Raw genomic sequence first — 25,658 nt, 5'->3', positions numbered from 1 at the left:
ACCAAAGCAGCGTTGAGTCATTGTGATAGAGACAGTATGGCCCACAGACTCTCAAATATTTACTATCTGACACTTAGGAAAAGGCTGTCAACCAATTTCAAAAAGTAACATATCATCATTACCAACTTTATGGAGAAATGTTCATAATCACATCTTGACAGTTTTAAGGAGCTGTCCCCTAAACATACTGACTTTGCTCTTTCAGTATACTGACCTGCACGGGATATTCTTCAGAAAGACTCAATGTGCATACCTATTTATTCCTGTCTATCCCCAAAAATGGCTTGTAACTTATTCCCAATCAAGCATCACTTTGAGGGAGGAGGCTGGGAGGTTAACACATACAAAAACTCACATACAGTCCAAACCAAAGGAAAAAATTTTACCTTGATAAATACTCGGCATATACTACAGGTTCTGGCAAAATCTGCTCTAAAAATTCTTCACCTTCATCTCCTTTTGAATTCAAATATTCACAAAGGACACGCCAATACAAAGCAATTTCAGGAGTTAATTTTTCCAATGAAATCAATTTCCTTCATTTAAAAGGGAGAGAATAAGAGAAAGCAAGATCTTAATATCCAGTTAAAAATTTGAACTGAGTAGAAAAATGGGAATAAGCAGACTTGATTTATAATCACCATCCTCTTAACTGCAAAGTCATTAACTTATCCACCCAAAAAAGAATGAAAATATTTAGACCAAAAGAAAATAAAAAAGAATCAAATGAGCAAACACACAATAGGGACACATGTTGTTGGACTTTCCATGGAAGGCTAATGCAAAAATCAAAGTAACAAAATGGAAAAAAAAAAATGCAGCTAAAGTAGTCTCTGAGAAAGTAGTGAGTTCTTACACAAGGGGAAAAAAAGACATCCACCAGAGCAAAGAAAACAAAAGAGGGGTAGATAAAAAGTATTGATACAATTTAAAGTAATGGAGGATGGGATTAATTTTAATTGAAGAAGTTCCTCAATATCACATTTGAAATAATGAATACTCTATATACCTGCCATCATTATTTTTACAGATTTCTGCCAGTTCATTAAGAGGAGTTACTGAAAATAAGGCATTGAGAACAGAGACTGCCACTTCAGAAGAATTTTCTACATCCAACCGATGAAGCAACTCTAATATATTTCCTTCAGCAAAACGTAACCAGCCTTGGAGAAGATGCTTCTGCATTGCTTGTTTCACAGCATCTGTTAAGTCATTAGAAACATAGGTGAACAGAGGCTTCCTCTAGCTTCCATTTCCCATATTTTGCCTGTTTTAATTAACGTTAACATCAAGTTGATATTTACAATAATGGGAAGAGACTAAGAGGCAGAAAAATGCATACTAAAGAAAAAATAAAAGTGTAGTGATATTGCAAGTCACTATGATACTCACTTCCAAATAAAAATAGAAAAAATCAGAATATTTGATACCAACCCCTACCACAGCCTACAAAAATATCTTCACATTCCTTCTCCCCTAGGTTCACTGGGCTTCCAGTGTTAGTCCAGACTATATAATATTCATTATTACACTTGTTGCCTGACTTCATCTATTACTGATGATCGCTATTTGCAGTAGTGAATCGCAGAAGCATGTTCACTGAACAAACCTTATTCTTAGTTTTTAAAGTCATTCTAGTCATCAGTCTTCTGACAATGTTTTCAAACTCAAGGTTCTTGCTACTGCAAAATTAAGCCACCTTAGCCTTCTCATGGGGACTGGAAAGTTAAAATATATCATTCCTTATCATTCTTGTAAGCAGATTCTCTAGTCTTAGAGAGAAAAAGAAAAAAAACCTAGTAAAATTATACTGGTCTGATCATTCCTAATTGCTGTTTCTGATGCACAGAACACATTAATACCAAGATATATACAAAAGGGATAGACAGCATTTTTTTTTAAAGGAGAAGAGAGGGCTAAAAAGAGATCTTGTGCTACTTCTGATGTAAATTACCTCTATAACCCTAAGCTGTAGTTTCTCCGTCTGTAAAAGACAGGAAAATTGAAACAAACTCTGCTCCTTCCCAGTATCAAGATCTTTAACCCTAGGAAATGTTTTCCATACAATACACCTAAATAAATTCCAACAGACTGTGGGAATGATGGGCTTACTTGACCTACTTTAGGACACTTGTTTCCTAAACCTTTTAAGTCTGACCTCAAAATCCACTAGTTTTGTATATAAAGATATCTGTCTTACCTGATCTGTCATTAAAACCTTGTTGAAGGAGCATTACTCTCTGAGCGATAGACATAGCTCTCATATGAACCTTTTCAGCTAAAACCTTAAAGAGATAATAATAATAAAAAGATGGTCATTAAATTCAACATAGCTTATATATTTCATAACTAGTAATATTTCCTTAATCTAAGAAAATTACCCAGAATCTCCAGAAAAATTAATAGCTAGAAGCACATTTAATGTAATAAGATTCTACCAAAATTATCTATACTCTCCATCTGTAAAAATCTCAGTTGAAGAAATCATTATTATGTGCCAAATATTTTTCAGAAGTATTTTAAGAATATGGCTTCTTGTAAGAATATGCCTACACAAGATAGTGGACTTATTTACCTGATAAGCCAGCTTTCTGACAGCCTCTTTCACATCCTTGGTGCGCCCTACAATTTTTGGCAAAGTCTTTGCTGATGGTGTAATACACGATAACACTGCCCGCCTAACTTCTGGATTTGAATCATTTTCAATCAAAGTAGCATATGCTAAAAATAGAGCAATACATTTTAGTACACTAAATAAATATTATTTAACCATAGTCATAAGATAGCCCACATTTTGATATTTAATATCTTTGAAATAATAAAGATACCATTTTTAAGTCTTACACCTTTAATTTTAGCTGAAGATTTTTTCTGCCAGCTTCCCTTAAAAAGAATAGAATAAGAAATTAGTCAATGGACTGAGCATGGAGGCTAAAACTGAAAACAAATAGCCCTCAATATCATGGAAAATCCATTACTAAGATTATGTCTTTGCTCTCTTTAGGATTTAGTAGAAAGTCTAGTATAGCAGGCAGTTTATTTTAAACTGATATGGCTTTATAATGGGTTCATTATTTTCATTTTTAATGAGTTCTAAAAAGAAATAACTTCTGGTTTTACTCATTGAAACACAACCCATTTTCTGTATTTAAATATTTATTCACCTACTTCTCAAATTTTCCCCAGCTTTATAATCAAGTACGTATTGACTATTAAACATGTATGTTTTACACAATATTATTATGTGTATCATTTAACACCAAAAAATACCAACTATCACCAATTATCAAAATTGATTATAAAGCTAGTAACAGGGACAAAGAGAAAAATGAAACAGATGAGTGCCTGAAATACACCTAGGCATACATAGAAAAGTGGAAGGCATATATGGAAAAATATGCTGATAATTTTGACACTAGGAATTTCTATTGAACAAAAGACATCCTAAAGAGAGTGAAACAATAAGCCCTCTAAAGTAGGACGAGATCTACAATTCATATAACCCAGTTTTCATTTCAGAATACATCAAGAACTCCAATAAATCAATAAAACAAACGAACAAAAAAACAGGCAGAACACTTTAAGAGGCATTACATAGAAGAAATATAATTGGCTGCTAAATATAGGAAAAGATGCATAACAATGACATATATCATACACATAACCAGATTAACAAAAAGTTAAAAATCTGACAGTACCAAACACTGGAGAGGATCTAAATCAATTGAACACTTTCATGCACTATTAGTGGGAATGTTAATTGGTAAATTGTTTTGTAGAACACTTGTACCTCATCTAATAAAGCTGAATTCACACATACTCCAACAAGTCCACCCCTAGGTAAATACCCTAGAAAAACTTGAGCCTGTGCACCAGAAGCCATGTATAAGAAAGTTCATAACAACACTGTTTAACAGCAAAATAACTGGAAACAACTAGAAGGTCCATCAATATTAGAAATATTAAACTGTGTTACATTCATACAACAGAACACTATACAACAGTAAATAAATATATCAACATGGATGAATGCTACAATTAGAAATAATGTTGAGAGCACAGAAAAATATAGTATGATCCACATAGCATACAAAATGACAGGCAAAATTTAACATTATTTAGAGATACATACATGTGGTTAATTGTTTAAATAAAAAGGCAAGAGAATAATTAACCCAAAATTCAGGATAATGGTTAACTCTGAGGGACAGTGATGTATGTAATTGGGGTGGGACGTAAGATAGGTTTCAAGGGTACTGATGATGCTCTATTTTTTTAAGTTAGGCAGTGGCTACTTGGGTATTTTTTTAAAATCATATATATAAAACACCTATACTCATCCATACATATAATTCATAATAAAAAAATTTGTCTAATGAGAATTTAACAAAGTCAACGAAAGTGAAAAAGGATTTAGGGAGCTACACGTACCATTAACCACTGGGCATTCATCATCTTTGGGATCCTGAAGACGTGAAAGAGCCAGAACTGCCTGTATCCTCACATTTGGAATTTTATCTTTCAATCTAATAAGCATGGCTTCATTAATTTTATCAAACAAATCATCATCAATCTGGGCATTTTCTGGCATACTTCCCAAAAGCTTGTTTATGAGCTGGCACACTCTAAATCTAACTGCATTGCTGTTTGCTTCATGAGACTGAAACAGAAACACATCAAAATTTATTCATAGTCACATACTATTACTAAATAATTACACACCATTTGAATTATATGTTTAGAATTCAAGACGTTACAAAGGTAATTCATTCCTTGCAGAAAAACCATAATGCTACCTTGACTCATACGAATACTAAATATACAATATATAAAAGCTCAAAGTATACAGTCAGAAGTAAATATGTGCTCAATTACAAGAGCATATTCCCCTCTGTAGGAACTCTTACTTTACTTCCAAAATAGAGAACTCATTTAAAACACATGTATGTGATAACTGGTTTAGAGAAGTCACTAAAAATTTAACGCTGGAGTTATTTTAAAAGTCCACCTTTTAATCTTAATGACAGTTCTAATATTTCCTATAAAAAGCAGACTCATTCACAGACGCTCTCCATTATCAGATATTTCATTCTCTAAAACATACAAACTCCCAGGTCCCTTTTAATATAGTAAAATTTTCTACAGTACTTCCCAAAGTTCTAGTTTTCATAATACCTTTAATAGAAAAGTAAACAAATAATTTAAAATGCCACCATCTTCCTCTTCCTCCTCATCTTCCAGATCTGACTGGTGAAAGGAAGTAACAAACTTGGCTGCAAATTCTATGACCCTCTCCACAGCTGGTTCTCGTTTATAGACCACCATAGCATATTTAAGGTAATGAACGAACTCCTCATGAAAAACTGTTTTATTATCCATCTGAAAGACAAAAGAAACCTTCACAAACTGCACTGATAAAATCCTTTTTTCCCAACATTACCCTAAGACTGCTGAAAGCACTAGCCATAACTCAGACAAACCAAAATTATTTAGTAAACTCTCAATTATCCAAACCATCAAAGGGGACATGAATTTGCACGAATTTCTCTCCAGGGACATTTAATTCTCCTAGGGAGAAAACAAACGCGAATTTTGACAGTGAACAGATTCCTTTGGTATTTTTTTTTTCAATACCCTTGAATTCTCCATACGCCTTGGTACCGGTTTAAATACGCTTCATGAACAACCCAAAACCAACAGGGCTTTTACATCTTACCATATGTAGCCTTATCGACACACCAATTTCCTTTTGACATAACTTGCACATCCCTTCTCATATCCTCAAGCCCTGTTATACTGACTCACCATTTTTCTTGGACTTCCAGATAATTTATTTTCCCGAAATTCACTGCCCTATTCTTCTCACAGCTCCACTCAAAAACAAAACAAAACAAACCCCCAAAACAAACAGTATTCACGCGAACAGAAGAGCCAAGTGCTAATGACGCATCTGCTCTTTGGTGGTTTGACTCAATGTACCCGGGGGGCGAGGTGAGAATGCTGTGACTGGCGGTCGCTGTGGGCGGAGACCCGAGGGACACGACCACCGCGTCCAGGAGCTACCCTGCGGCCCAAGACTTGGTGCCCGGCAGCCCCGGTGCCCGTAAACGTTCCTCTCCGAGTTCACCGCCCGACAAACGATTAACGGTCCGCGCCAAGGCCGCTGTGAAGAGGGGGGGTGCCCGGGCGACCTCGGGCAAGTCGCCAGACCTGTCCCCGAACCGGGTCGGGAAGGGTAAGGAGGTTGGCGTCGCGGCGCCGAGTCCGGAGGGTCAGCGGAGGCCCCTGGGGGAGGCTGGCCGGGGAGGGCGGGGCGCCCGGGGCCGCGGGCCGGCCGCGCTTACCAGGCCGTAGGTGCGGCTCAGCGCCCTCACCAGCTTCGCCTGGTTCTGGTGCGGCTGCTGCGCCAGCCGAAAGACCTCCTTCACCGACAGCAGCCTCTTCTCCACCCCCATGGCGCCGGGACCCCGCTGGGACGAGCCCTGTCCGCGCTCGGCTGCAGCTGCCGGACCGACCACAGGCCGAGTAGCCACAGAGTCCCGCCAGCCGCCGCTGGGCGCCCAGGGCGTGGTTACCGCCAGACTGTTTAAATAACTCCCGCGGGAGACGGAAATACCGCGAGACTGCCGCGAGAGCTTCAAGAGGCGAGAGCGGGAAGAGATGGATCCACCCCCCCTCAAACCCCGGCGTTTGGGCGCATGCGCTTAGCCTCAATCCAGTCATTATCCGAGTGGGAAGTGGCGTTTCTAAGAGGAGGGGGCGCCGGCTCCCCCGGAAGTGGTGCCGGCAGGGAGGGTGAGCGGAGTGGCGCTGCGACTGTTGGGACAGAGCTCGTGGCGCTAGGCCTAGCCGGGTCGTGTGGCTGGGCGTGAGGCGCGAAAGGAGAAAGGAGCCTCCATGGGTGAGAACAGGGAATCTGCTGAAGGGAACAATCCCTGCTCCGCCTGAAGGGGAGCAGGGGATCCCGGGAGGAGGGGTACGTTTGGAGATCCGTCGAGAAGGGAAAGATAGGGGGGCGGCCAGCGGCCCGGCTTCTACGAAGAAGGGAAACGTTGCCGGGTCTGCCGAGGGGGGCGTTCCGAGGTCTGATGATGGAGGCGCCGCCGTCTTTTTAAGCCTTAGGTCCTCGGTTTGTGGAGGGTCTGCAAAGGAGGGAGACCGTCCGAGAACCGCTGCAAAAGGAGGCACGGTTTAATTTAGATACAGCTTATTCTAAATGTACCCGCTTTCGGGCCGGTTACAAAGATGCATAACGACAAGGTATTCGACAAAGGAGAAGACAGAGAATGGAAAAGTGTTTAGGTAGTGGTTAAGATAAATTTGGAGTGCCTTGGAGCAGGAACTAAGCCTTTAAGCTTTTTTTAAAAAATGGAATTATGTCAGACAAAAACGAACACCTCCGTACCCACAACCAGCTAAAGAAATAGATTAAAAGCCGCCTGTATACACTTACTATGAATTACCTTCCCTCCCCAGCTGTAACTGATTTTGTGAATTTACTGTCCATTTTTATGTATTAACGACATGAATAAATCACAGGATAAGTATATTGTGTTGTTGTCACGTTATATGAGTAATCATAGATGCAGCTTGCTGTTTTCGATCAGTATTTTTTTTGAGGTTTCTTCATATTGATACTAACTTAAACCTTGTGGGCTCTTATGTGCTAGGCACTGTTATCAACACTTAACTTCGTTTAATCCTTACAAATAACCCCTGTAAGGTAACTTCTGTCTCCTTTTGAGATGAGGAAACTGAGGCACAGACGGGTTGCTGTAGTATTCTATTGTATGAATATGCCATAATTTATTCATCCATTCTCTTGTTTCATATTCCTAATTCCTGAAATGTTGTAGGTATTCAAATGCTAGTTAAAGTAATGAATATAGTAGCATTTGGGTTGCCAGTAATTTAAAAATTACAAGATGTCTAGTTTCTGAAAAGGTGAGAAGGGTATTTTAGGTTAATCAGCTGGAGGAGAAGCATAGAGCCCTAAGAATGCATGGAATACCTATACTGATAACATTTATAATCTCACTATAGCTAAAAGGCAGAATGCCTGGAAAGCTGTGGTGAAAGCTAGAAAGGGCATTAATTTTTTAAGGAAGTATATCCAAAATATTATCATTTCAACATGTAATCAGCATAAATTATTAATGAGATAATTTACATTCTTTTTTTTCCCTGCTAAGTCTTTGAAATTGGGTATTTTACACTAGCTATATTTCAGGTAGGCACATGTGGCTAGTGGCTACAGTATTGGACAGTGCAAAACTACGGATTCTTACTTTGAGAACCACTGTATATGCCATTCGTTTTACATGTAAAGTCAACTAGTAAACTGAAAATTAGAACAAACTAATATTTGGAGGCATTTTTCTTATTCTGTGGCCGTTAATTACTCAGCTTTCTTTATGCTTTGGGTCCCTGATACCTTTATTGCTTTGTTTGTGAAGTTTCTAACAATATTATTTCCTTTATTTTGTATGATTGTTTCACCACAAATGAGAGATGACTTCATACCATTTTGTCAGTTACAGAAGGATGAAGGGTCTGGCCACCAGAGGTCAGCCTAACTATATTTTGATTAGCTTTTTTTTAGGATTAATAACATGTTTTTGTTCAGTATTTATTGAACATTATAATCTGAAAAATTAAAAAAAAGATACTAGATTTCAAACTGAAAAGGCAACCTTTGGAATAGGAGAAAATATTTGCAAACCGTATAGCCCATAAGGAGTTAATATTCAAAATATATAAGGAACTCATACAACTCAAAAAAACAAATAACTTTATTAGAAAATGGCAAAGGACCTGAATAGACATTTTTCCCAAGAAGACATACAAATAGCCAACAGGTATATGAAAAGATGCTTACCATCACTACTCATCAAGTGCAAATCAAAACCACGGTAGGACATCACCTCACACCTGTTAGGATGACTTATTAAAAAGTCAAAAGATAAGTGTTGGTAAGAATGTGGAGAAAAGGGAACCCTTGTTAACGTTGATGAGAATGTGAATTGATACAGCTATTATAGAAAACAGTATGGAGTTTCCTCAAAAAATTAAAAATCTTTGCCATATGCTCCAGCCATCTCACTTCTCTCTGGGTATATATTCAAAGGAAATAAAATCACTATCTCAAAGATATGTCTGCACTTGCATGTTTATTTCAGCATTAGTCACAAGCCAAGATATGGAAAAAACCTAAGTGTCCGTGGAAGGGTAAATGGTAAAGATGTGGTGTATACACACACACACATACACAATGGAATACTATTCAGTCTTAATAAGGAAGGAAATCCTATAATTTGAAAAGCACAAGTCAACCTGGAGGACATTCTGCTATGTGAAATAAGTTAGACACAGAAAGACAAATATTGAGTGATCCCACTTATATGTGGAGTCTAAAAAAGTCAACTCAAACTCATGGTAACAAAGAGAAGAATGATCGTTACCAGTGGCTGGCAGGTAGAGGAAATGGGGAGATATTGGTCAAAGGGTATAAACTTTGAATTATAAGATGAGTAAGTTCTGGAGGCCTAATCTACAGCGTGGTAACTATAGTTAATAATTATATATACTTTGAAATTTGCTAAAAGAGTAGATCTCAAGTGTTTTTACCACACACAAAAATGGTAACTGTGAGGTGATGGCTATAGCTTGATTGTGATCATTTCATAGTGAATACATATATCAAAACATCACATTGTACATGTTAAATGTATACAATTTGTCAATCATACCTCAATAAAGCTGGTAAAAAAGATGCTATATTAACCCTAAACATCAGTCTCACTGCCTTAAAGTTTACCTGTTTATTGACTTTGCTTTTAGTGCTATGGGAAAAAAGAACAAATAATAGCAACTATGGGAATACGTCTCTTCCTATTCTGGGTAAACTTAGTTTAGTTGAAGAAATAATGAAACTAAAGAATTTGTATGGTAAGGCTATCTAGTTCTGAAATCACAGAAAAATCATTCTTTAAAGGTAAATTATACATGGGAGTATATAGAGTAGATGTGGTTAATTCAATTTTGATATGGGAAAATTATGCACATGGCATGTAAAGGAGTAGCAGTGATGCGTTCACTCTAGAATTTATATATGCCTTCAAAGAGACTGTCTTATTTCTGCTAAAAAAGTAGAGTGAGCCTTTTAAAGAAAGCTTTGAGTAACATAATTGAAGTACAGCCAATTAATAATCTTGGCGATGGAATCTGGTTGAAATGAAAATAGTAAAAATATAAGAGGACAGAAGAATTAAAAGCCAATAGCTTAGCCTGTCTCAATTAGTAAAATAAAGACTTGTGGTATGTTTTGAATTTTCTTTTTGTTTTCAGATTGAACTAGGTAATAATATAAACTTCAAAGTATTTGCATTCATGTTTCTTCTTAAAGCTTAGGTTATAAGCAGTTCCCTTTATATTGCTTTAGTAGCATCGTTGATCCTGCTTTAAAAAAATTGTTTCATTTGTCTTTGTCCGACATATTACCAAATTACCTGAATATAATTTGGAAATTTTTGTCTCCCTAGAATAAAAATAGAACACACTTGTATTGTTACTTATAGCAGGACTTCGTCATTCTCTCATTAATTCTTTTAAAAAATTTTCTAAGCCCCTGATATGTGCCACACAATGCTGGGAACTGAATTAGATAGAATATGTGGAAGCCGGAGAAATATTCTTTAAAGGAATATTACTGATGTGAAGCCATACCGTATGACCTTATTAGCACAACTCTGTGTATATTTGAAACTAGACCTGTTTACTGACGTTCATTTTGGAAATCACTCCTACAGAATGGCGTAAATTGGATGTTGATATTTTGGTTTTTGCTTTTTTCATTTAGAGCTAGGCGTTTAGTCCATCCATGTGGCTGTGTATATTTCTAATGTGCTTTCACCACATTTTACCTATCCACTCCTCCAGTGATGGAAACCTAGAATGCTTCTAATTCCTTACCATCAAAGATGAAGCTTCAGAGTACATATTGGTCTTATGAAGAATTTCTTTGCTGTATATACCCAAGAGTAGAATTGCTCTATCGTGAGATGTGCAAATAGTTTGGCTAAGGAGTGCTGCCAGAATTGCTCTTCATAAAGGTTATCCCACTCTATAAACCCACTAGCAGTGGTGGTTCCTAAAGGAGTTCCTTTAATCTCCTCACTAACATTTGGCGTTGTCCAGCTTTCTAATTTTTACTAAACTAATAGAATAATGTGGTATCATATAGTTAATGGCCTGTGTATTTTCTCTTTTGTAAATTGGATATTTTTGTCCTTTGCCCATTTCTTTATTGAGGTTGCTCATTTTTTGTTGTTGTTGATTTGTAGTTAACTTTGTTCTTGATGTCTTTAGTTCAATCCAGAAATGATTAATTTTGATATGACTAAATTCATCATTTTTTGGTCTTGTGCTTTATATTTTTTTATTTAAAGAGTCTTTCTCTGGCCCTAAGTCACAAAGATGTTCTCCTGCGTTATATTCTATTAACTATATAGTTTTACCATTCTTATTTAGGTCTTTAATCCATCATGAGTCCTCCTTTGTACATGGCGTTATATAGATATACAGTTTTATTTTTCTTCATATAATGAGCCAGTTTTACCAGTATTATGTACTAGGTGCATTCATTTAGCCTCAATTTATGTGCTAACTTTATTTTATACTACATTCCAAAATTTTATATGGCTCTGTTTCTGAGCTTTGTTCTGCTCCATTGGGCTACGTGTGTGTTCTTACACTAACTCCACCCTATTTTAATTCCTGTGACTTTTGTAATATCTGTTAATATCTTGTAGGCCAAGAACCCCCTTTGCTCTTCTGTTCAAATAGTTGATTTGGCTATATAAGGAATTTTATTCTTTCCATGTTGGGATTATAATTAATTTGAAAAAAGTTGTTTTAATATTCATTTGTTCCATCCAAGAGAATGGAATGTCTGTTTATTTTAAATCTTCTTCTTTGTCCTTTATTAGAATTTTATGTTCTTCTTCATAGAGGTCTTGTATATTGTTTGTTATTTCCTAGATCCTTTATAGGTTTGGTGTTTCGTTTTGTTTTGTTTTTTCCTATTGTGAAAGGTATTTATGCAATAAATTTTCTAGTTAGTATTGCTGGTATAGAAGTTAAGAGTGCCTGGGTTCAAATCCTGACTATTACTTAGTAGATGTATGACTTGGGTAGGTAGCTTAAACCTCATGTGTAAAATGGGGACAATAAAACTACCTATCTTATAGGGTCGTTGGGAAAATTTTAAATGAGTTAACAAAGGTACAGTTCCTAGAATAGTACCTGACAAATAGTAAGTGCTATATAAATAAATTAATGAATATTCATGGGTTAATCTCAGATCCAAGAACTTTGTTGAGCTCTTATATTAGCTCTAATAGTTTACATGTGAGGTTTTTTTAATTAGGTGACTATATCATCTGTAAATTAATAGTTTCATCTCTTTTCTTCCAGTGTTTACACCTGTCATTTATTCTTTTTTTTATAACATTGGTTAGGACTTTTGGTGCTGTGTCAGTATCAGTCATCCTGGTCATCCTTACCTAATTTCATTTTTAAAGGGAATATATCTAAAGTTATTCTTTTCGGATAATATTTGCTGAAAATTATTGATAAATAACCTTCACCAAGTGGAGAAAGTGACTTTCTCTTCCTAGTTTGGTAAGAGCATCTTGTTTTTTAAGCATAAAAAGGTGTTGATCAAGAACTAAGAAAGGTTAAATATCCACAGTTGATAAAATTATCTGATCTTTTTTTTTTTCCGCTTTATTATTGTGGTAGCTTATATTTGTAAAATTTCTGAAGTTGAGATATTCTTGCTTTTGTGGGATAAGATGTATATGATTATAACATATTCTGTTTTTCTTTAATACACTATTAGATTTTGTTAGATAATATTTGGAATTTTTCTAAGTGAAATGAACCTATACTTTTATTATTTGGTTCATCTCTAGATTTGGAATTAATATTTTATTATCCTCATAAAAGGAGCTGTTCAGTTTATATGCTTTTTTCTTTCTTCTGGAACTTATGTAAAATAGGTATTAGTTTCCTTGGAAGTTTGGTGGAACTCACTTGTAAAACCATATGGGCCTGGTGTAAGAGGTTGTTACCTTTTCAGTTTCTTTAATACTTACTGGTCTCTTCTATTCCAAGTTATCTATTTCTTCCTGTATAAATCTTAGTATTTTATATTTTTCTAGAATTTAGCCATATCATCTAGATTTTCACATTTTAGCCTGTATATTTGTCATGTTTTTTATTTTTAATCTGTTATTTGTAAATCTCTTAATAAGTCTCACCAGTTTCATTTTTCTTATTTATATTTTCAGAAAACCATCTTTTAGTTTTATCAGTCTTCTTTAATGTTCTTTTATATACTATTTTATTTCCCTTTTATTATTTCCTTCCTGCTTATTTTGCTGTTGCTCTTTTCCATTATCTTGAATTGAATGGTTAACGTGTGGATATTTAAACTTCCTTGTTTCCTTATCAATATATTCAAAGCTATAAATTTCTTGTAGGTACTGGTTTGGCCGTGTTCCACAAATTTTGCCTTGTAAGGTTTACATTATTATTCATTTTTAATATTTCTTTATATCTTTTATGATTTCCATTTTAGTCCATGAGTTATTTAGTTTCCCAACATAGGATTACTTTTAATTAATCTTTAATATCTAGTTTTATTGCATTATGATCAGAGAATTTAGTCTGAAATTGACCCTTTGGAATCTAGTTATACTTTATAACCTAATGCGTGATCTATGTGTATGTGTGCTCAGATATCTATTCTGTTTGCTATAGAGTTCTGTATATTTATATAATACCTACAGTATGTTAATATTTTAACTGTTTTTCAGGCTTCTTATATCCCTGCTTATATTTCCCCCTCAGTTCTAGCAGTTGTTACTTGAGAAATTTTGATGATGTGCTTTCAGGATCATATATGTTTATGATGAGTATTTGTCATTTAATTCTTTTTGCTTTACTGTTATCATCCATCTTTGTCTCATATTTTTTGGCTTGAAATCTTTTTTTGTTAGATATTAAGATTGCTAACCCAGCTTTATTTTGGTCCACGGTTGCCTGATACATCTTTTTGCATCTTTTTATTTTTGACCTTTCTGTATCTTTTTGCTTTAAAAGCAGCATGTTACTGAATCTTGTTTTGTTTTGTTTCTTCAGTCCATTCTGAGTGTCTATCTTTTAATTGTGAGTTTATCTATTTACATTCATTGTAATTCCTACTATATTAAGATTTGTTCCTACCATCTTCTCTCATGCCTGTAGAGTATATGGTCATATGACCATAACCTTTGGGGTCCCAGCAGGAGTCCTAACATCTAGCAGCTCCACCAGCAGGACAGGTCCCCTAAAACTAATTCCAAAAAGCACATCTAAAGGTAAAAAGATAATTTTTCTAGCTCTCTATTTGGAGTTTGAGGCATACGGGATCTGCTTTTACAGAAGTAATTTTCTGAGCTCGAACTGCAAACTAAAAAAGAAACTGGCCAAGATATGTACCAACAAAGGATTAAAATGGCCCCAGGCTCTCCTTCCCAATTTTGTGATTGTAGGAGCCATTTCCGATAGAAAAATCTACCTACGCCTATGAGCTAGAGATGGGAAAGTCAAGAAGGCTTCTTGTTCAGTGTCCATGTTCTTGGATATTCTATAAAGTTAGATGGACAATAATGTTACTCACTGCTTTCAGGCTTTAATATCATGTCTCTAGTCTTCTCATTCACAGGTTAAGGCTACCTTTCCAGATAGTCCAACAACTAAGTCACCAGTTTCCAAGGGCATTTGCACCACCTATGGAAAACAGCGGATCTGTGCACACCAGATATCCTTGACAACTCATCCCACCATCCCCTGCACAAAAGTTGCTGTATCAAGCGGACAACGAAGGCGACCACTGAGTTTCTTTTTATCACTATCCGTGCCAACAAAACAGAGTACACAAAGTGTCTCTTCACAATATCACGACCGGTTGAGACCCTGCTAAGAAAATCAGCTTGCCTAGATGAGGACCCCTTCACTTCTTGGTTAGCCAGGATTTGAAGGAGAGATTCTGTCCTGTGCTACTGGTAAGTGACTAACACTTTTACACACTGAACTGGTCCTGAGAACTGAGATGTCTTCTTTATAAGTGAAGAATATACAACATAATCTTGAAGAACGGCGCAGTGGTGTGAGCCAGAGGCATACTGTGTGTGGGTGTGTAATGGACTGAGAAACAGACAAATTAATCTTGTTGAAAGGATTTTTCGTCTTTTGTTTCTATTTGCCAGTGCTAGTCAGTGTTTTGCTGGCTTAGATTGTTACCTTTTTCTGGTTCCTTTTTCTGTTCCATTCTAATGGGTCCCAGAAATCCCTCTCCTGACCCCTTATCAGAATCAGAAAGTGAGGAAGAAGAAAATGCTAACTACCTAAATGAGAGTTCTGGGGAAGAGTGGGATTCCTCTGAAGAAGAGGACCCTGTGGTGCCCAACCTAACGCCTCTTGAGAGTCTTGCCTGGCAGGTTAAGTGCCTTTTAAAATATTCTACAACTTGGAAACCGTTAAATCCTAATTCCTGGTTATATCATGCTAAACTCTTGGATCCAAGCACACCGGTCCATATACTTCGAGAGATAGGGCTAAGACTCTCCCATTGTTCCCATTGTGTACCCAAACTGGAACCAATTCCTGAATGGCCTCCTCTGGCTTCTTGTGGAGTCCCACCTTTTCAAAAGCCCCTTACAAGTCCCAGCCGGCTTTCTAGAGATCACGCCACTCTAAATGGAGCACTGCAATTTGCTACCAAACAGTTAAGCCGAACATTGAGTAGAGCCACTCCCATACCTGAATACCTAAAACAGATCCCTAATTCATGTGTTTCTGGTTGTTGCTGTGGCTGGTTAACTAAAACAGTTAAGGAAACAACCCGCACTGAACCCATCAACACTACTTACTCCTACACTGACTTCCAAAAGGCAGTTAACAAACTCCTAACTGCATCACTATAAAGATCCACCATTTGTTCTGATACCTCCTGCTGTTATTTGAGACAGGAGTACAAAGTTACACAGCCCACAGTTGAGAAACTAATGCTTTCTCAACCAAACCATGCCCTGTCCTGACAGGCTGAAGTACTACCAAGTATTGAATATATACCCAAGAGTCCCATAACTCACCTGCAGAAAATGTGCATTGTGAGCATTCCCTTTAACAGACCATGTCGATAAAATGAGAACTTCAATGGCGAATTAGTCAAAGGGACCATATTATAAAAGATAAGTTGACTGTTCTCCACACTCAGTTCTCCCCCCAATTTATTCTGCCTGTCTGAATTAGGGATTCCTATTTTTTTGGGAGGGAGTGCAGTCTCAAACCTAGCCTACTCCTCTCTAGACCTATCACGGTACCTGCAGTTACTGCATAAACGTTTTATATCGTAGGCTCCCACCAGGCTGTCTCTAGCTAAATTGGCCTACAAGATCATACCTGGGGATTAAACAGACACTTGTTTTGTAGGGAATATGTTTCCTCCATCTTGGCACCCAGACATTAGTCAAGAGCAAATAAAACACATTCTAAAAGACCAATGGGAAAGGATTAAAAGAGCATTTATGCTTTCAGTATTAACTGCTAGTGGATTAAAGTATTTCATCTGTATAGTGTTCTCTGGAGCTGTACTTTGGGCACTTTCCACATCCATTGCAAACTTTTCAAGAACCCTTCTAACTTTAAAGAACCTTACTACAAAAAGTTTTAGCCTAATGCAGTCTGAAGTTAAAGAATTTTTTAGCATTCTTGTTTCTACATAGATTAGATTTCTGTCTAGCTAAACAAAGAGAATGTACCCTTGTAAATGAGTCTTGCTATGTTTATTTACATGAGTCAAAACATAGAAATCAACATACATAAAATGCATGAGACCATTAAATCTTTTCGCACACCTACAATAAAGAGTGAAACCTGTGTGTGATCCTGGTTGACTGGCATCTAAAGGGACTCAGAAAGTAGATTGTTAAAGATATAACATATATCCTCTTCCTTGTTTTAGTTTTGCTTTTCCTGTTCTCCATAATTAAGTGCTGTATACAATGTGGCATCAAAAAATCGAAGCATTAATGGATTCACAAATTTTATATATGTATAGCAACTTGAGGAGAGAAGAATTTATGACCTAATGAGTTATTTCTGCTGAGCCTTAGTTGTCTTGTCTTAAGAAAAAAGGAGGCAATTGTAGTAGGTAGAAAAAAATAATTAGTAGTGGAAAATTGCTGAACTGAAACTATATCATACTGTTAGTGTAACTGAATGTGTCAGAAACTGATCCTATGTAGATGATCTGTGAAACTGGTTTTTAAAATGCTACAAGAACCTGTTTCTTTCTTTAAGGGGGAGGTGGGGCGATGTAGGGAGGTCTAAAAATTAAAATATGTTGATGTTTATGTAACCATACTATGTTCGTTTTTCTGTGATGTGTGTGTATATAAAAGTGCCTTGCTCATGAACGCATTTTTGCTATTCCCTCCAAAAGGAACCTTTTCCCCAGCTTCGCAGCTGAATAAACCAACAGTTTTGTATTTGCTGAACAGAGTATGGTCATTTGTTCCCAACAAATGAAATAGATCTTGCTTTGCTTAAGGCATAGTCAACATTCATTGAGTGCTGAATAGAGTCAATAGATATAGTATCTATATCTATACAATGTCTCTGATAGGAGGTGACTTGGCAGCTCTAAAAAAAGAACATTATTGAAGAAAATGTCAGATATTCAGTCAAGACCCGGATTTGAACCCATTGGTTTGTATATGTTAAGTAATTCCAGGTTGCACAAAATGATCCGTACCTGAATAAGCCTTTAAGCCTTTACTTCTTTTTGTGCGCCATGGATGTGGAGTTAGGGGTGAGTTTACCACTTTCATACTCTCCCTACATGGTCCTTTGGTTAAATGCAGTCACCATAATTAGGATAAAGAAGGACAAATTTATTTTCTTTTTATAGAAATATTTATCAAAGGAATAAGGAAATAGAATTTCTAAACCAATAGACATTAATGTTACGTAAAGGTATTATTCTCTCGGTGCAGATAGATAGCCTCTTTTTGTTGCAACAGTCTAGACAGTTTGAACCCAGAAGACCATAAGCATGTCTTTTAAACTCATCAGCTTCCTAAGAGAAGGAAAAAATCAGTACATGGCAGGAGGAAGGCAGATTTTAGGTCACCTTTAGGGGATTATCCTGCTGGGACTTCTATGACAACTATCTATCAAAATTTCTCTGATGAAAACAGTGTTTTGATATTAGAGTAGATATGGTTAAAGCAATTAAGACCTTAGAAGTCACTTGGGTTATTTTTCTGCTGATACATAAATTCTCTTACATTTCTAATAAATGATTTTCTGCTTTTGGCTCCAGTGTTAGAGAACTCAGTGTCTTTCGGGGTAGCCCATTAGTTTTAAATATCTCTGTTAGGAATTTAGTCATGCATCTAATAACATTATGGAGTGCCTACTATAATCCAGACATTGGGAGTGCAAAATTAAATATGATAGTATACATAAGAAATTAGTTTTAGGGGCTGGCCCGGTGGCGTAGTGGTTAAGTTCGTATGCTCTGCCTCGGTGGCCTGGGGTTTGGAGGTTGGAATCCCAGGAGCAGACCTACGCACCGCTCATCAAGCCATGTTGTGGCCACATCCCATATACATGATAGAGGAAGATGGGCATGTATGTTAGCTCAGGGCCAATCTTCCTCAGCTAAAAAAAAGAGGAAGATTGGCAACGGATGTTAGCTAAGGGTTGGTCTTCCTCACTAAAAAAAAAAATAATAATAAGTTTTAGGATATATTGAACTCATATAAATTAGCCCAAAGCTTTTGGCCATTGATGCCATTTCTGCTCTCTAGGGTCACATTAAATAAGCCTGATCCTTATACTAGCCCTTAAATATTTAAAAACGGGGCAGCCATCAAAGTGTAGTGGAATTTCATGTGGAGGGCACACTCTGACAATTAAACCCCACGGGACATAGTCAGCTAAGGGAATAGAAAAAATAAATAGGTATTTTATACACAGATTTAAGTTGTATATGCTAAGTTCACAAGGCAATGGCACACAAAGATCAGGGTCAGAGGTGTTTTGCTCATGGCTGGGGTATATAGAAAAGCCCTGAAAGTGTGGATAAGTTCTCAGACTTCATGAGACAACTTTGTGCAAGCTGCTGGCACATGAGTCCACCAATGAGCAATATCCATTGAACGAGGGAAATTGAGGGAGCTTCGCTCGCTGACGCCAACCACCAGGTATTTCTTCTCTGTCAACTTGTTCTTACCAAAAGGATAATCTCCATGGTGTATCTCTGCCAATTTTAAACAATGTTTAGTTGGTGGCTACATGTTTGACTCTGATCATTGTGTACAGACTTTCAAGCTCTTCCTTTCAATTGGTGACAGCAGTGGGATTATATAAAAGTTTTGGAAGTGAAACCAAGAATATGAAAGGAGGGGTACCACAATGACCTGACACTTGCTGGCTGCCCAGCTCCTGTTAGCTGTGAGAGCTATGACTAGCTCTTTTCAATGAGATAAGGAATGCCTGATTTACAGATAATTTAAAATAAGGTAGCGGGCAGACAGTACCAGAGTTGTTGCTTCTAAACAGCATGAAGTCAGTTTAGAATGTTAGCAACAGTTTAGGATTGGATTATAAAACAGTAAGTTGACTGGAGTTTGGACAGTTTATTTGGGAAGACATAGATGACCCTGACACGTGATATGAAAATTTCTGGGATCATTTGGGAAGTGATGCCCTATTCTCTGGAATAGGACATAATCAGTAATCATCTAGGAGATTCAGGATCCTAGTCAGCTTAACAAGATTAAAACTGAGTTCCTACTATACATAGAAACCAAGCTGGTGTGGTATCAAATTAGACTTCAACAGAAACCAGATGAAACAGTCTTAGCATAAGTGTTGCAGTTTGTAAATTCAGGAGCTGGTAATATCTTCTTATTTGGGGGGCAATTATTATGTTTAGGTTAACTGCTAAGCCCATGATTAATACTACCCATAGTGTCAACTGTGGGACTTGACACTCCAATATATCAATTAGTGTTTTACAGTGTATTAATTAGGCAGTGGTCCTGTAGGGGCAACTTCCTTTGGGAGATACCCAAACAATTGGAAAAGTCCAAGGGTATGGCCATCTTCCATCAAAAAAGACCCTAGATTGGCTTTATGATTGCACCCTGAGCAACCAGAATGACTTGATAGAGTGGCAGAGCTGTGGTGACACAATTAAGGGCCCTCCCCACTATCTGGAGAAACTGAATTGCTATATTAATTGAAAGCATTAATGTTGGCCACAGCCAGTGCATTCCATGGGGACTTAACTCAAAGTGAGTTATACGGTGTTGGCCCCTGGCTACCTGCTTGTTAGTTATGTAGACTTTGCCAGTGGCTTGAATGCTTTGGTCCAGATCCCAGTTTCCTTCTTTAAATCCAATTTTTTTATGTTGGTCACTTTCTACTTATGATACATTGTTTCTTTAAATGTAGTTGGGTTGCCACATTTAGCAAATAAAAATACAGGTTGTGCAGTTAAATTTGAATATTAGATAAACAGTGAAATATGGGAAATACTTATATCCGAAAGAAGTTATTCATTATTTATCTGAAATTCAGATTTAACTGGCATCCCATATTTTATCTGGCAGCCCTATAAACGTGTTAGTAGCATTGATTAATCTTGGGTCGTAGTTGTGTAGTTGTTCCCAGGGAACATGTGTTGTTTTCTTACCTCCGAATACTTATGAGGGGAGAAGGTGGTTAACATATAGTTGACCCAAGGTTAGAACTGTTGAGAGGTAGAGGAGGAAGCCCAATTGCAGAAATGAGAGTTTTTATAGGAGACATATTGTATTTGGCTAAAATAATCACAAAATCATTAAAATATTTCCAGACATAAAAATTTTTTAAATATTGTCTCAATACTAAGTAGTTTAGGTTTATTGTTTTTTTGTGTGTTGTAAGTTACTTTTCACTCTCTTTTGCCGCAAAAGGAAAGACTAAGTGTATTACTTTTTTTTTTTTTTTTTTTGATACTTGATAGGTAGCACAGTTCTGGCGGCCATCCTTCATCATAGAAAAAGCCCACAAATTTGGAACACCTGTCTTTTACTTCCAAAACCCCCCCCAAAGACTCAAAGATTTGAAGCACCTGGAAGGTGAGGGTGAGGAGCAAAGTTAAAAACAAGGGGATTATTTGAAAGTTTATTTTTGGGCTCCTTTTGTAGCCAGGTGACTATCCCTCTTTCTAGCCGAAGACTGGAGGCTTATTTTCTGGAGAAATTGAACCAAAGCCCCAGTTACACTTAGAACTGGGATCTGGGGGAGAGAGATGGTGGTAGTGAGGTGCCATATGAAAACAGGAAGATTGAGAGAATGTCAGTATTCTGGACATTATGAGCCTTCAGTCACCTTTGTCCACCTAGCTACAGAATCTGGTAGCGGGGCTTATACCCAGCCCTGCCCACCCCATCCAGAAAGATGAACAGTTAAAAAAACAGCCTGCTGCTTGAGTATTTGTTAGAGTGAAACCCAGAGTCCACAAGCCCTGCTCATTCATACACGGCTTTCAGTCATTGGAAATCACATAAAATGATAGCCAAGGATCACTAGACATCTGAGGATAACCTTCAACAATGAAAGATGAAGACCAAAACAATTAAAAGAACCTGAAAAAAAAAATGGAAATAATGCAGGAAACATAAACCTCCCCAAAAGAAGCTATAATATTCTCAGAAACATAGGAGAATATATTGCATTCATGAAATAAGAACAGGATGCTATAAATAAATGAACAATCAGAAAATAAGAGTATTGGAAAAGTAGGAGAGCCAAAATTAAACATTCAGCAGACGTATTGGAAGATAAGCTGAAGGAATTTGAGAAAGTAGAACAAAAAGGCAGAGATGGAAAATAGGAAAGAAAAAAAGGGAAAATTAGAAGATAAGAATGGGATGCAACATCTGATTAACAAGAGCTCCAAAATGAGAGAACAAAGAAAGGTGAAGAGAGAATACAAAATTAAAGAACATTTCCCAAAAATGTAGGACATGAGTCTCTAAATTAAAAGAATTCATTGAGTGCGTGGTGCAATGAATTAAAAAACACGTGAAAGCATATCATGATATTTCAGGATGCCAGGGTTAAAGAAGATCCTAAAAGTTTCCAAAATGGGAAAACAAGGGTTATGTAAAAAGATGTTTTCAAGAATGGCATTTAGACTTCTCAGTAGCAACACTGGATGCTAGAAGACTATGAGAGCCAATCCTTCAAATTTAGGAGGAAAAATTATTTCCAATCTAGAATTCTGTACCCAGACAGTCCAATCAAGTATGGGGCTAAAAAAAGTTTAGACTTTCATCGTCTCAAAATTTTATTTTACCATGTACCCTTTCTTAGGAGGCTACCAGAGGATGTGCTTCACCAAAACAAAGGAGTAATCTAAATAAGAAGGCATGGGATCCTGAAAACGTAAGATCCCACAAAGGAATGCAATGAGGGAAAGTCCCAGGATGACTACTGTGTCAAGTAAGTAGGATGGGGATTTCAGGAAGTAGGTCTCTAAAAGACTTGAAACAAAGTGTTTGAGTGCATGGAAAATGTAGAAAGGGATGAGACAGATGTTGGGACGTTAGGGAAAAAGGAAAAGACAAGTACGTGGGAAACTAGGTTAATGATAAAATGAAGCAGTTAGAAGTACATCAAATACACATTTTTGGATAAGTCATTGTGTCACAAAAATCTTAAATTTTATTTCTTAAAATGTAATTATTTTATTACTATTTTAGTAGTGAGATTTTAGAAGTTTGATGTTAAAAATGTAGTAAGATTGTGGTATTGCCAACAATTAGGTCAATCCTTCAGGCATCATACTCCACAATTGCAGTAGATTCTCACCTTCAATAAGATGTACACTTCAGAAGATTTTTTCAGAAAAAAATATTATTTAGTCACATGCAAAGTCTATAGCAGTAATTTCAACAATCTTTTCACTTAAATTTTAGCCTCGGTAGACTCCAAAGCTTAAGGAATTATCTACTTCTTTAAAAATAATATTTTGAAAATTCATCTTGCTTTTCATCTTCCATACTGGTTTTGCTATCATACAGTTTTGCTAAAACTGGGTAGTTTTTCCAGTGACAGGTCCATAATATATTTCCATATGATGCTCTAGATTTTTTTCCTGTGAGGTATGGTTGAGGGTGTTTTTATACTTTGTTTATATTAACATTATATAATCTCAGAATAAATTTTGATTCAATTGCTAATGATTATGTATAGTGATGTGTTTTTCCTCTGTTATCAAATCTATTGAGTCAACCATGCTAGGCCAATTTGTCTATCCACCTTTTTTTTAAGTAAAGGATGACTTATGTATAGTAAAATACATAAAATGCACTGATCATAAGTGTACTTGATTTTTTACACATGTGTATACTCATATCAGGATGTGTACACTCAGATTAAAGTACAAAAAAATTTCTGATTCCCTAATGCCCTTTCCCAGTCTATACTTGCCCTGGAAATAACACTCTTCGCTTCTAAAGATCAATTAGTTTTGCTTGTTCTCGACTTCATGTGAATGGTGTCATGCGGTATGTATTGTTTCGTGCTTGGCTTCTTTCATCAGTGTAATATCTGCAGTTCATCCAGGGGTTTGCATGTATCGGTGGTTCATTTTTTTTTTATTACCATAGACTATTCCATATTCATATTGTATGAATATGCCATAATTCATTTATCCATTCACCTGTTGACAGCATTTGAGTTCTTTCCAATTTTTGGCTATTGCGAATAAAGCTGCAATAAACATTCTTGTACCTGTGTTTTTTGTGGGTATGTGCACTCATTCCTCTTGGGTATATACCTAGGCGTCGAATTGCTGTGTCATAGAGTAGGTATATGTCTAGTTTTAGTAAAACTGCCGAACACTTTCCAAAGTGGTTGTATCATTTTATACTCCCACCAGCAACGTATGAAGGTTCTGGTTGCTCCACATCTTTACAAACACTTGTTACTGTTAGTTTCTAATTTTACCCATTCTGGTGTTGTGTAATGGTATCTCGTTGTGGCTTTAATATACATTTCCATGATTAGCAATGTTGAGTACCTTTTTATATGCTTATGACCATTCAGATACCTCTTTGAAAAGTACTTGTTGAAGTCTTTTGCCCACTTGTAAATTATATTATCTTTTTGTTATTGATATGTAGGAGTTCTTTATAGACTCTGTATACAAGTTGTTTGTCAGATATAAATATGTATTATGAATATCTCTGTCAGTTTATGCCTTGCCTTTTTACTTTTTTTTTTTTTTTTTTGATGAGATGAGGAAGGTTGTCACTGAGCTAACATCTGTGCCAATCTTCCTCTATTTTGTATGTGGGACGCCCCCATAGCATGGCTTGATGAGCAACGTGTAGGTCTGTGCCCAAGATCTGAACCCACAAACCCCAGGCCACCAAAGCAGAGCGTGACATTAACCACTATGCCACTGGGCAGCCCTGCCTTTTTACTTTTTAAACAGTATATTTTAATGAGTAAAAGTTTTTAATTTTGATGAAATCCAGTTTATCGGTTTTTTTCCTATTATAGTTAGTGCTTTAACAAATCCTTGCCAACTTGAATGTTATGAAGATATTCTTCTATGTTGTTTTTCTTTTTTTAGAAACCTTGTAGTGTTAGCTTTCACATTTAAGTCTGCGATCCATGTGAAATTAATTTTGTGTATGATAGGATGTAGAAGAGGAATTGTCTTTATTAAAGTATTCTTATTACAACTGACATTTTGAAATTTGAGTACTGAGAATAGAATAGAATAGAATAGAATAGAATAGATTTTAAGTATCTCATTTTTCCTTAGTACTTTCTCCATTTCTTCATACTGCTTATATTCTTTATTTTATCCAGATAAAGGTGATTTATCATAGCTGTGGTTTATATATTTTTGAAATTTGTCCTTTTGTGAAATTTGAGGTAGGAAAGTTGACATTCTGTTTTTAAGTTATCATCAAAAGACTAAAGAATTCCCAAATTGGACTTTTTCTTGAAAATTAATTATCTAAATGGCATAAAATAACTAAAAATGTAATACAATTCTTTGTTTAAAATGTTGAAGGTTAGTATGCCAATTATAAATAATTAAATCTATTATTCTGCTATGTACTCCTTATTTAAAATGTTTTTATACATTTAAGGTATTCTTCTAGACATTATCTAGTCTAATATTCCTATTATCCATCTATTTCCCTATTTTTTTTGTGTGTGAGGAAGATCAGCCCTGAGCTAACATCCATGCTAATCCTCCTCTTTTTGCTGAAGAAGACCAGCTCTGAGCTAACATCTATTGCCAATCCTCCTCCTTCCCCCCGCCCCCAAAGCCCCAGTAGATAGTTGTACGTCATAGCTGCACATCCTTCTAGTCGCTGTATGTGGGATGCGGCCTCAGCATGGCCGGACAAGCGGTGCGTTGGTGCAAGCCTGGATCCGAACCCGGGCTGCCAGCAGCGGAGCGTGCGCACTTAACCGCTAAGCCATGGGGCCGGCCCTATTCCCTATTTCCCTATTATTAAACT

At 36.5% G+C, this 25,658-nt stretch overlaps 2 protein-coding genes and 1 long non-coding RNA gene across 3 annotated transcripts in view; 2 read left to right on the top strand and 1 right to left on the bottom strand.

The window, feature by feature from the left end:
• NCAPG (non-SMC condensin I complex subunit G) overlaps positions 1 to 6,553 on the bottom strand; it is a 38,634-nt gene extending 32,081 nt beyond the window's left edge. Inside the window, 7 exon segments of the mRNA XM_004432299.3 lie at positions 387 to 536; positions 1,010 to 1,202; positions 2,201 to 2,285; positions 2,576 to 2,721; positions 4,432 to 4,660; positions 5,176 to 5,379; positions 6,345 to 6,553. Coding sequence (XP_004432356.1) covers positions 387 to 536; positions 1,010 to 1,202; positions 2,201 to 2,285; positions 2,576 to 2,721; positions 4,432 to 4,660; positions 5,176 to 5,379; positions 6,345 to 6,455 — 1,118 coding nt within the window. The 5' untranslated portion in view covers positions 6,456 to 6,553.
• Positions 6,554 to 14,978: 8,425 nt separating this feature from the next.
• LOC147916398 (uncharacterized) lies at positions 14,979 to 24,367 on the top strand. Its single transcript, XR_015552881.1, has 3 exons — positions 14,979 to 15,110; positions 21,128 to 21,242; positions 22,483 to 24,367. It is a non-coding gene; the product is annotated as an uncharacterized LOC147916398 (long non-coding RNA).
• DCAF16 (DDB1 and CUL4 associated factor 16) lies at positions 15,104 to 17,606 on the top strand. Its single transcript, XM_087434140.1, has one exon. The coding sequence runs from the start codon at positions 15,381 to 15,383 to the stop codon at positions 16,029 to 16,031; it is 651 nt and encodes a 216-aa protein (XP_087290266.1). The 5' UTR covers positions 15,104 to 15,380; the 3' UTR covers positions 16,032 to 17,606.
• Positions 24,368 to 25,658: the final 1,291 nt, after the last annotated feature.

Source organism: Ceratotherium simum, chromosome 8 (assembly GCF_057802395.1).
Source record: "Ceratotherium simum simum isolate JZ-2026a chromosome 8, ASM5780239v1, whole genome shotgun sequence".
NCBI classification, from domain to species: Eukaryota; Metazoa; Chordata; class Mammalia; order Perissodactyla; family Rhinocerotidae; genus Ceratotherium; species Ceratotherium simum.
Note: the sequence above shows the minus strand (reverse complement) of the source record. Positions and strands in the feature narration are given on the sequence as shown.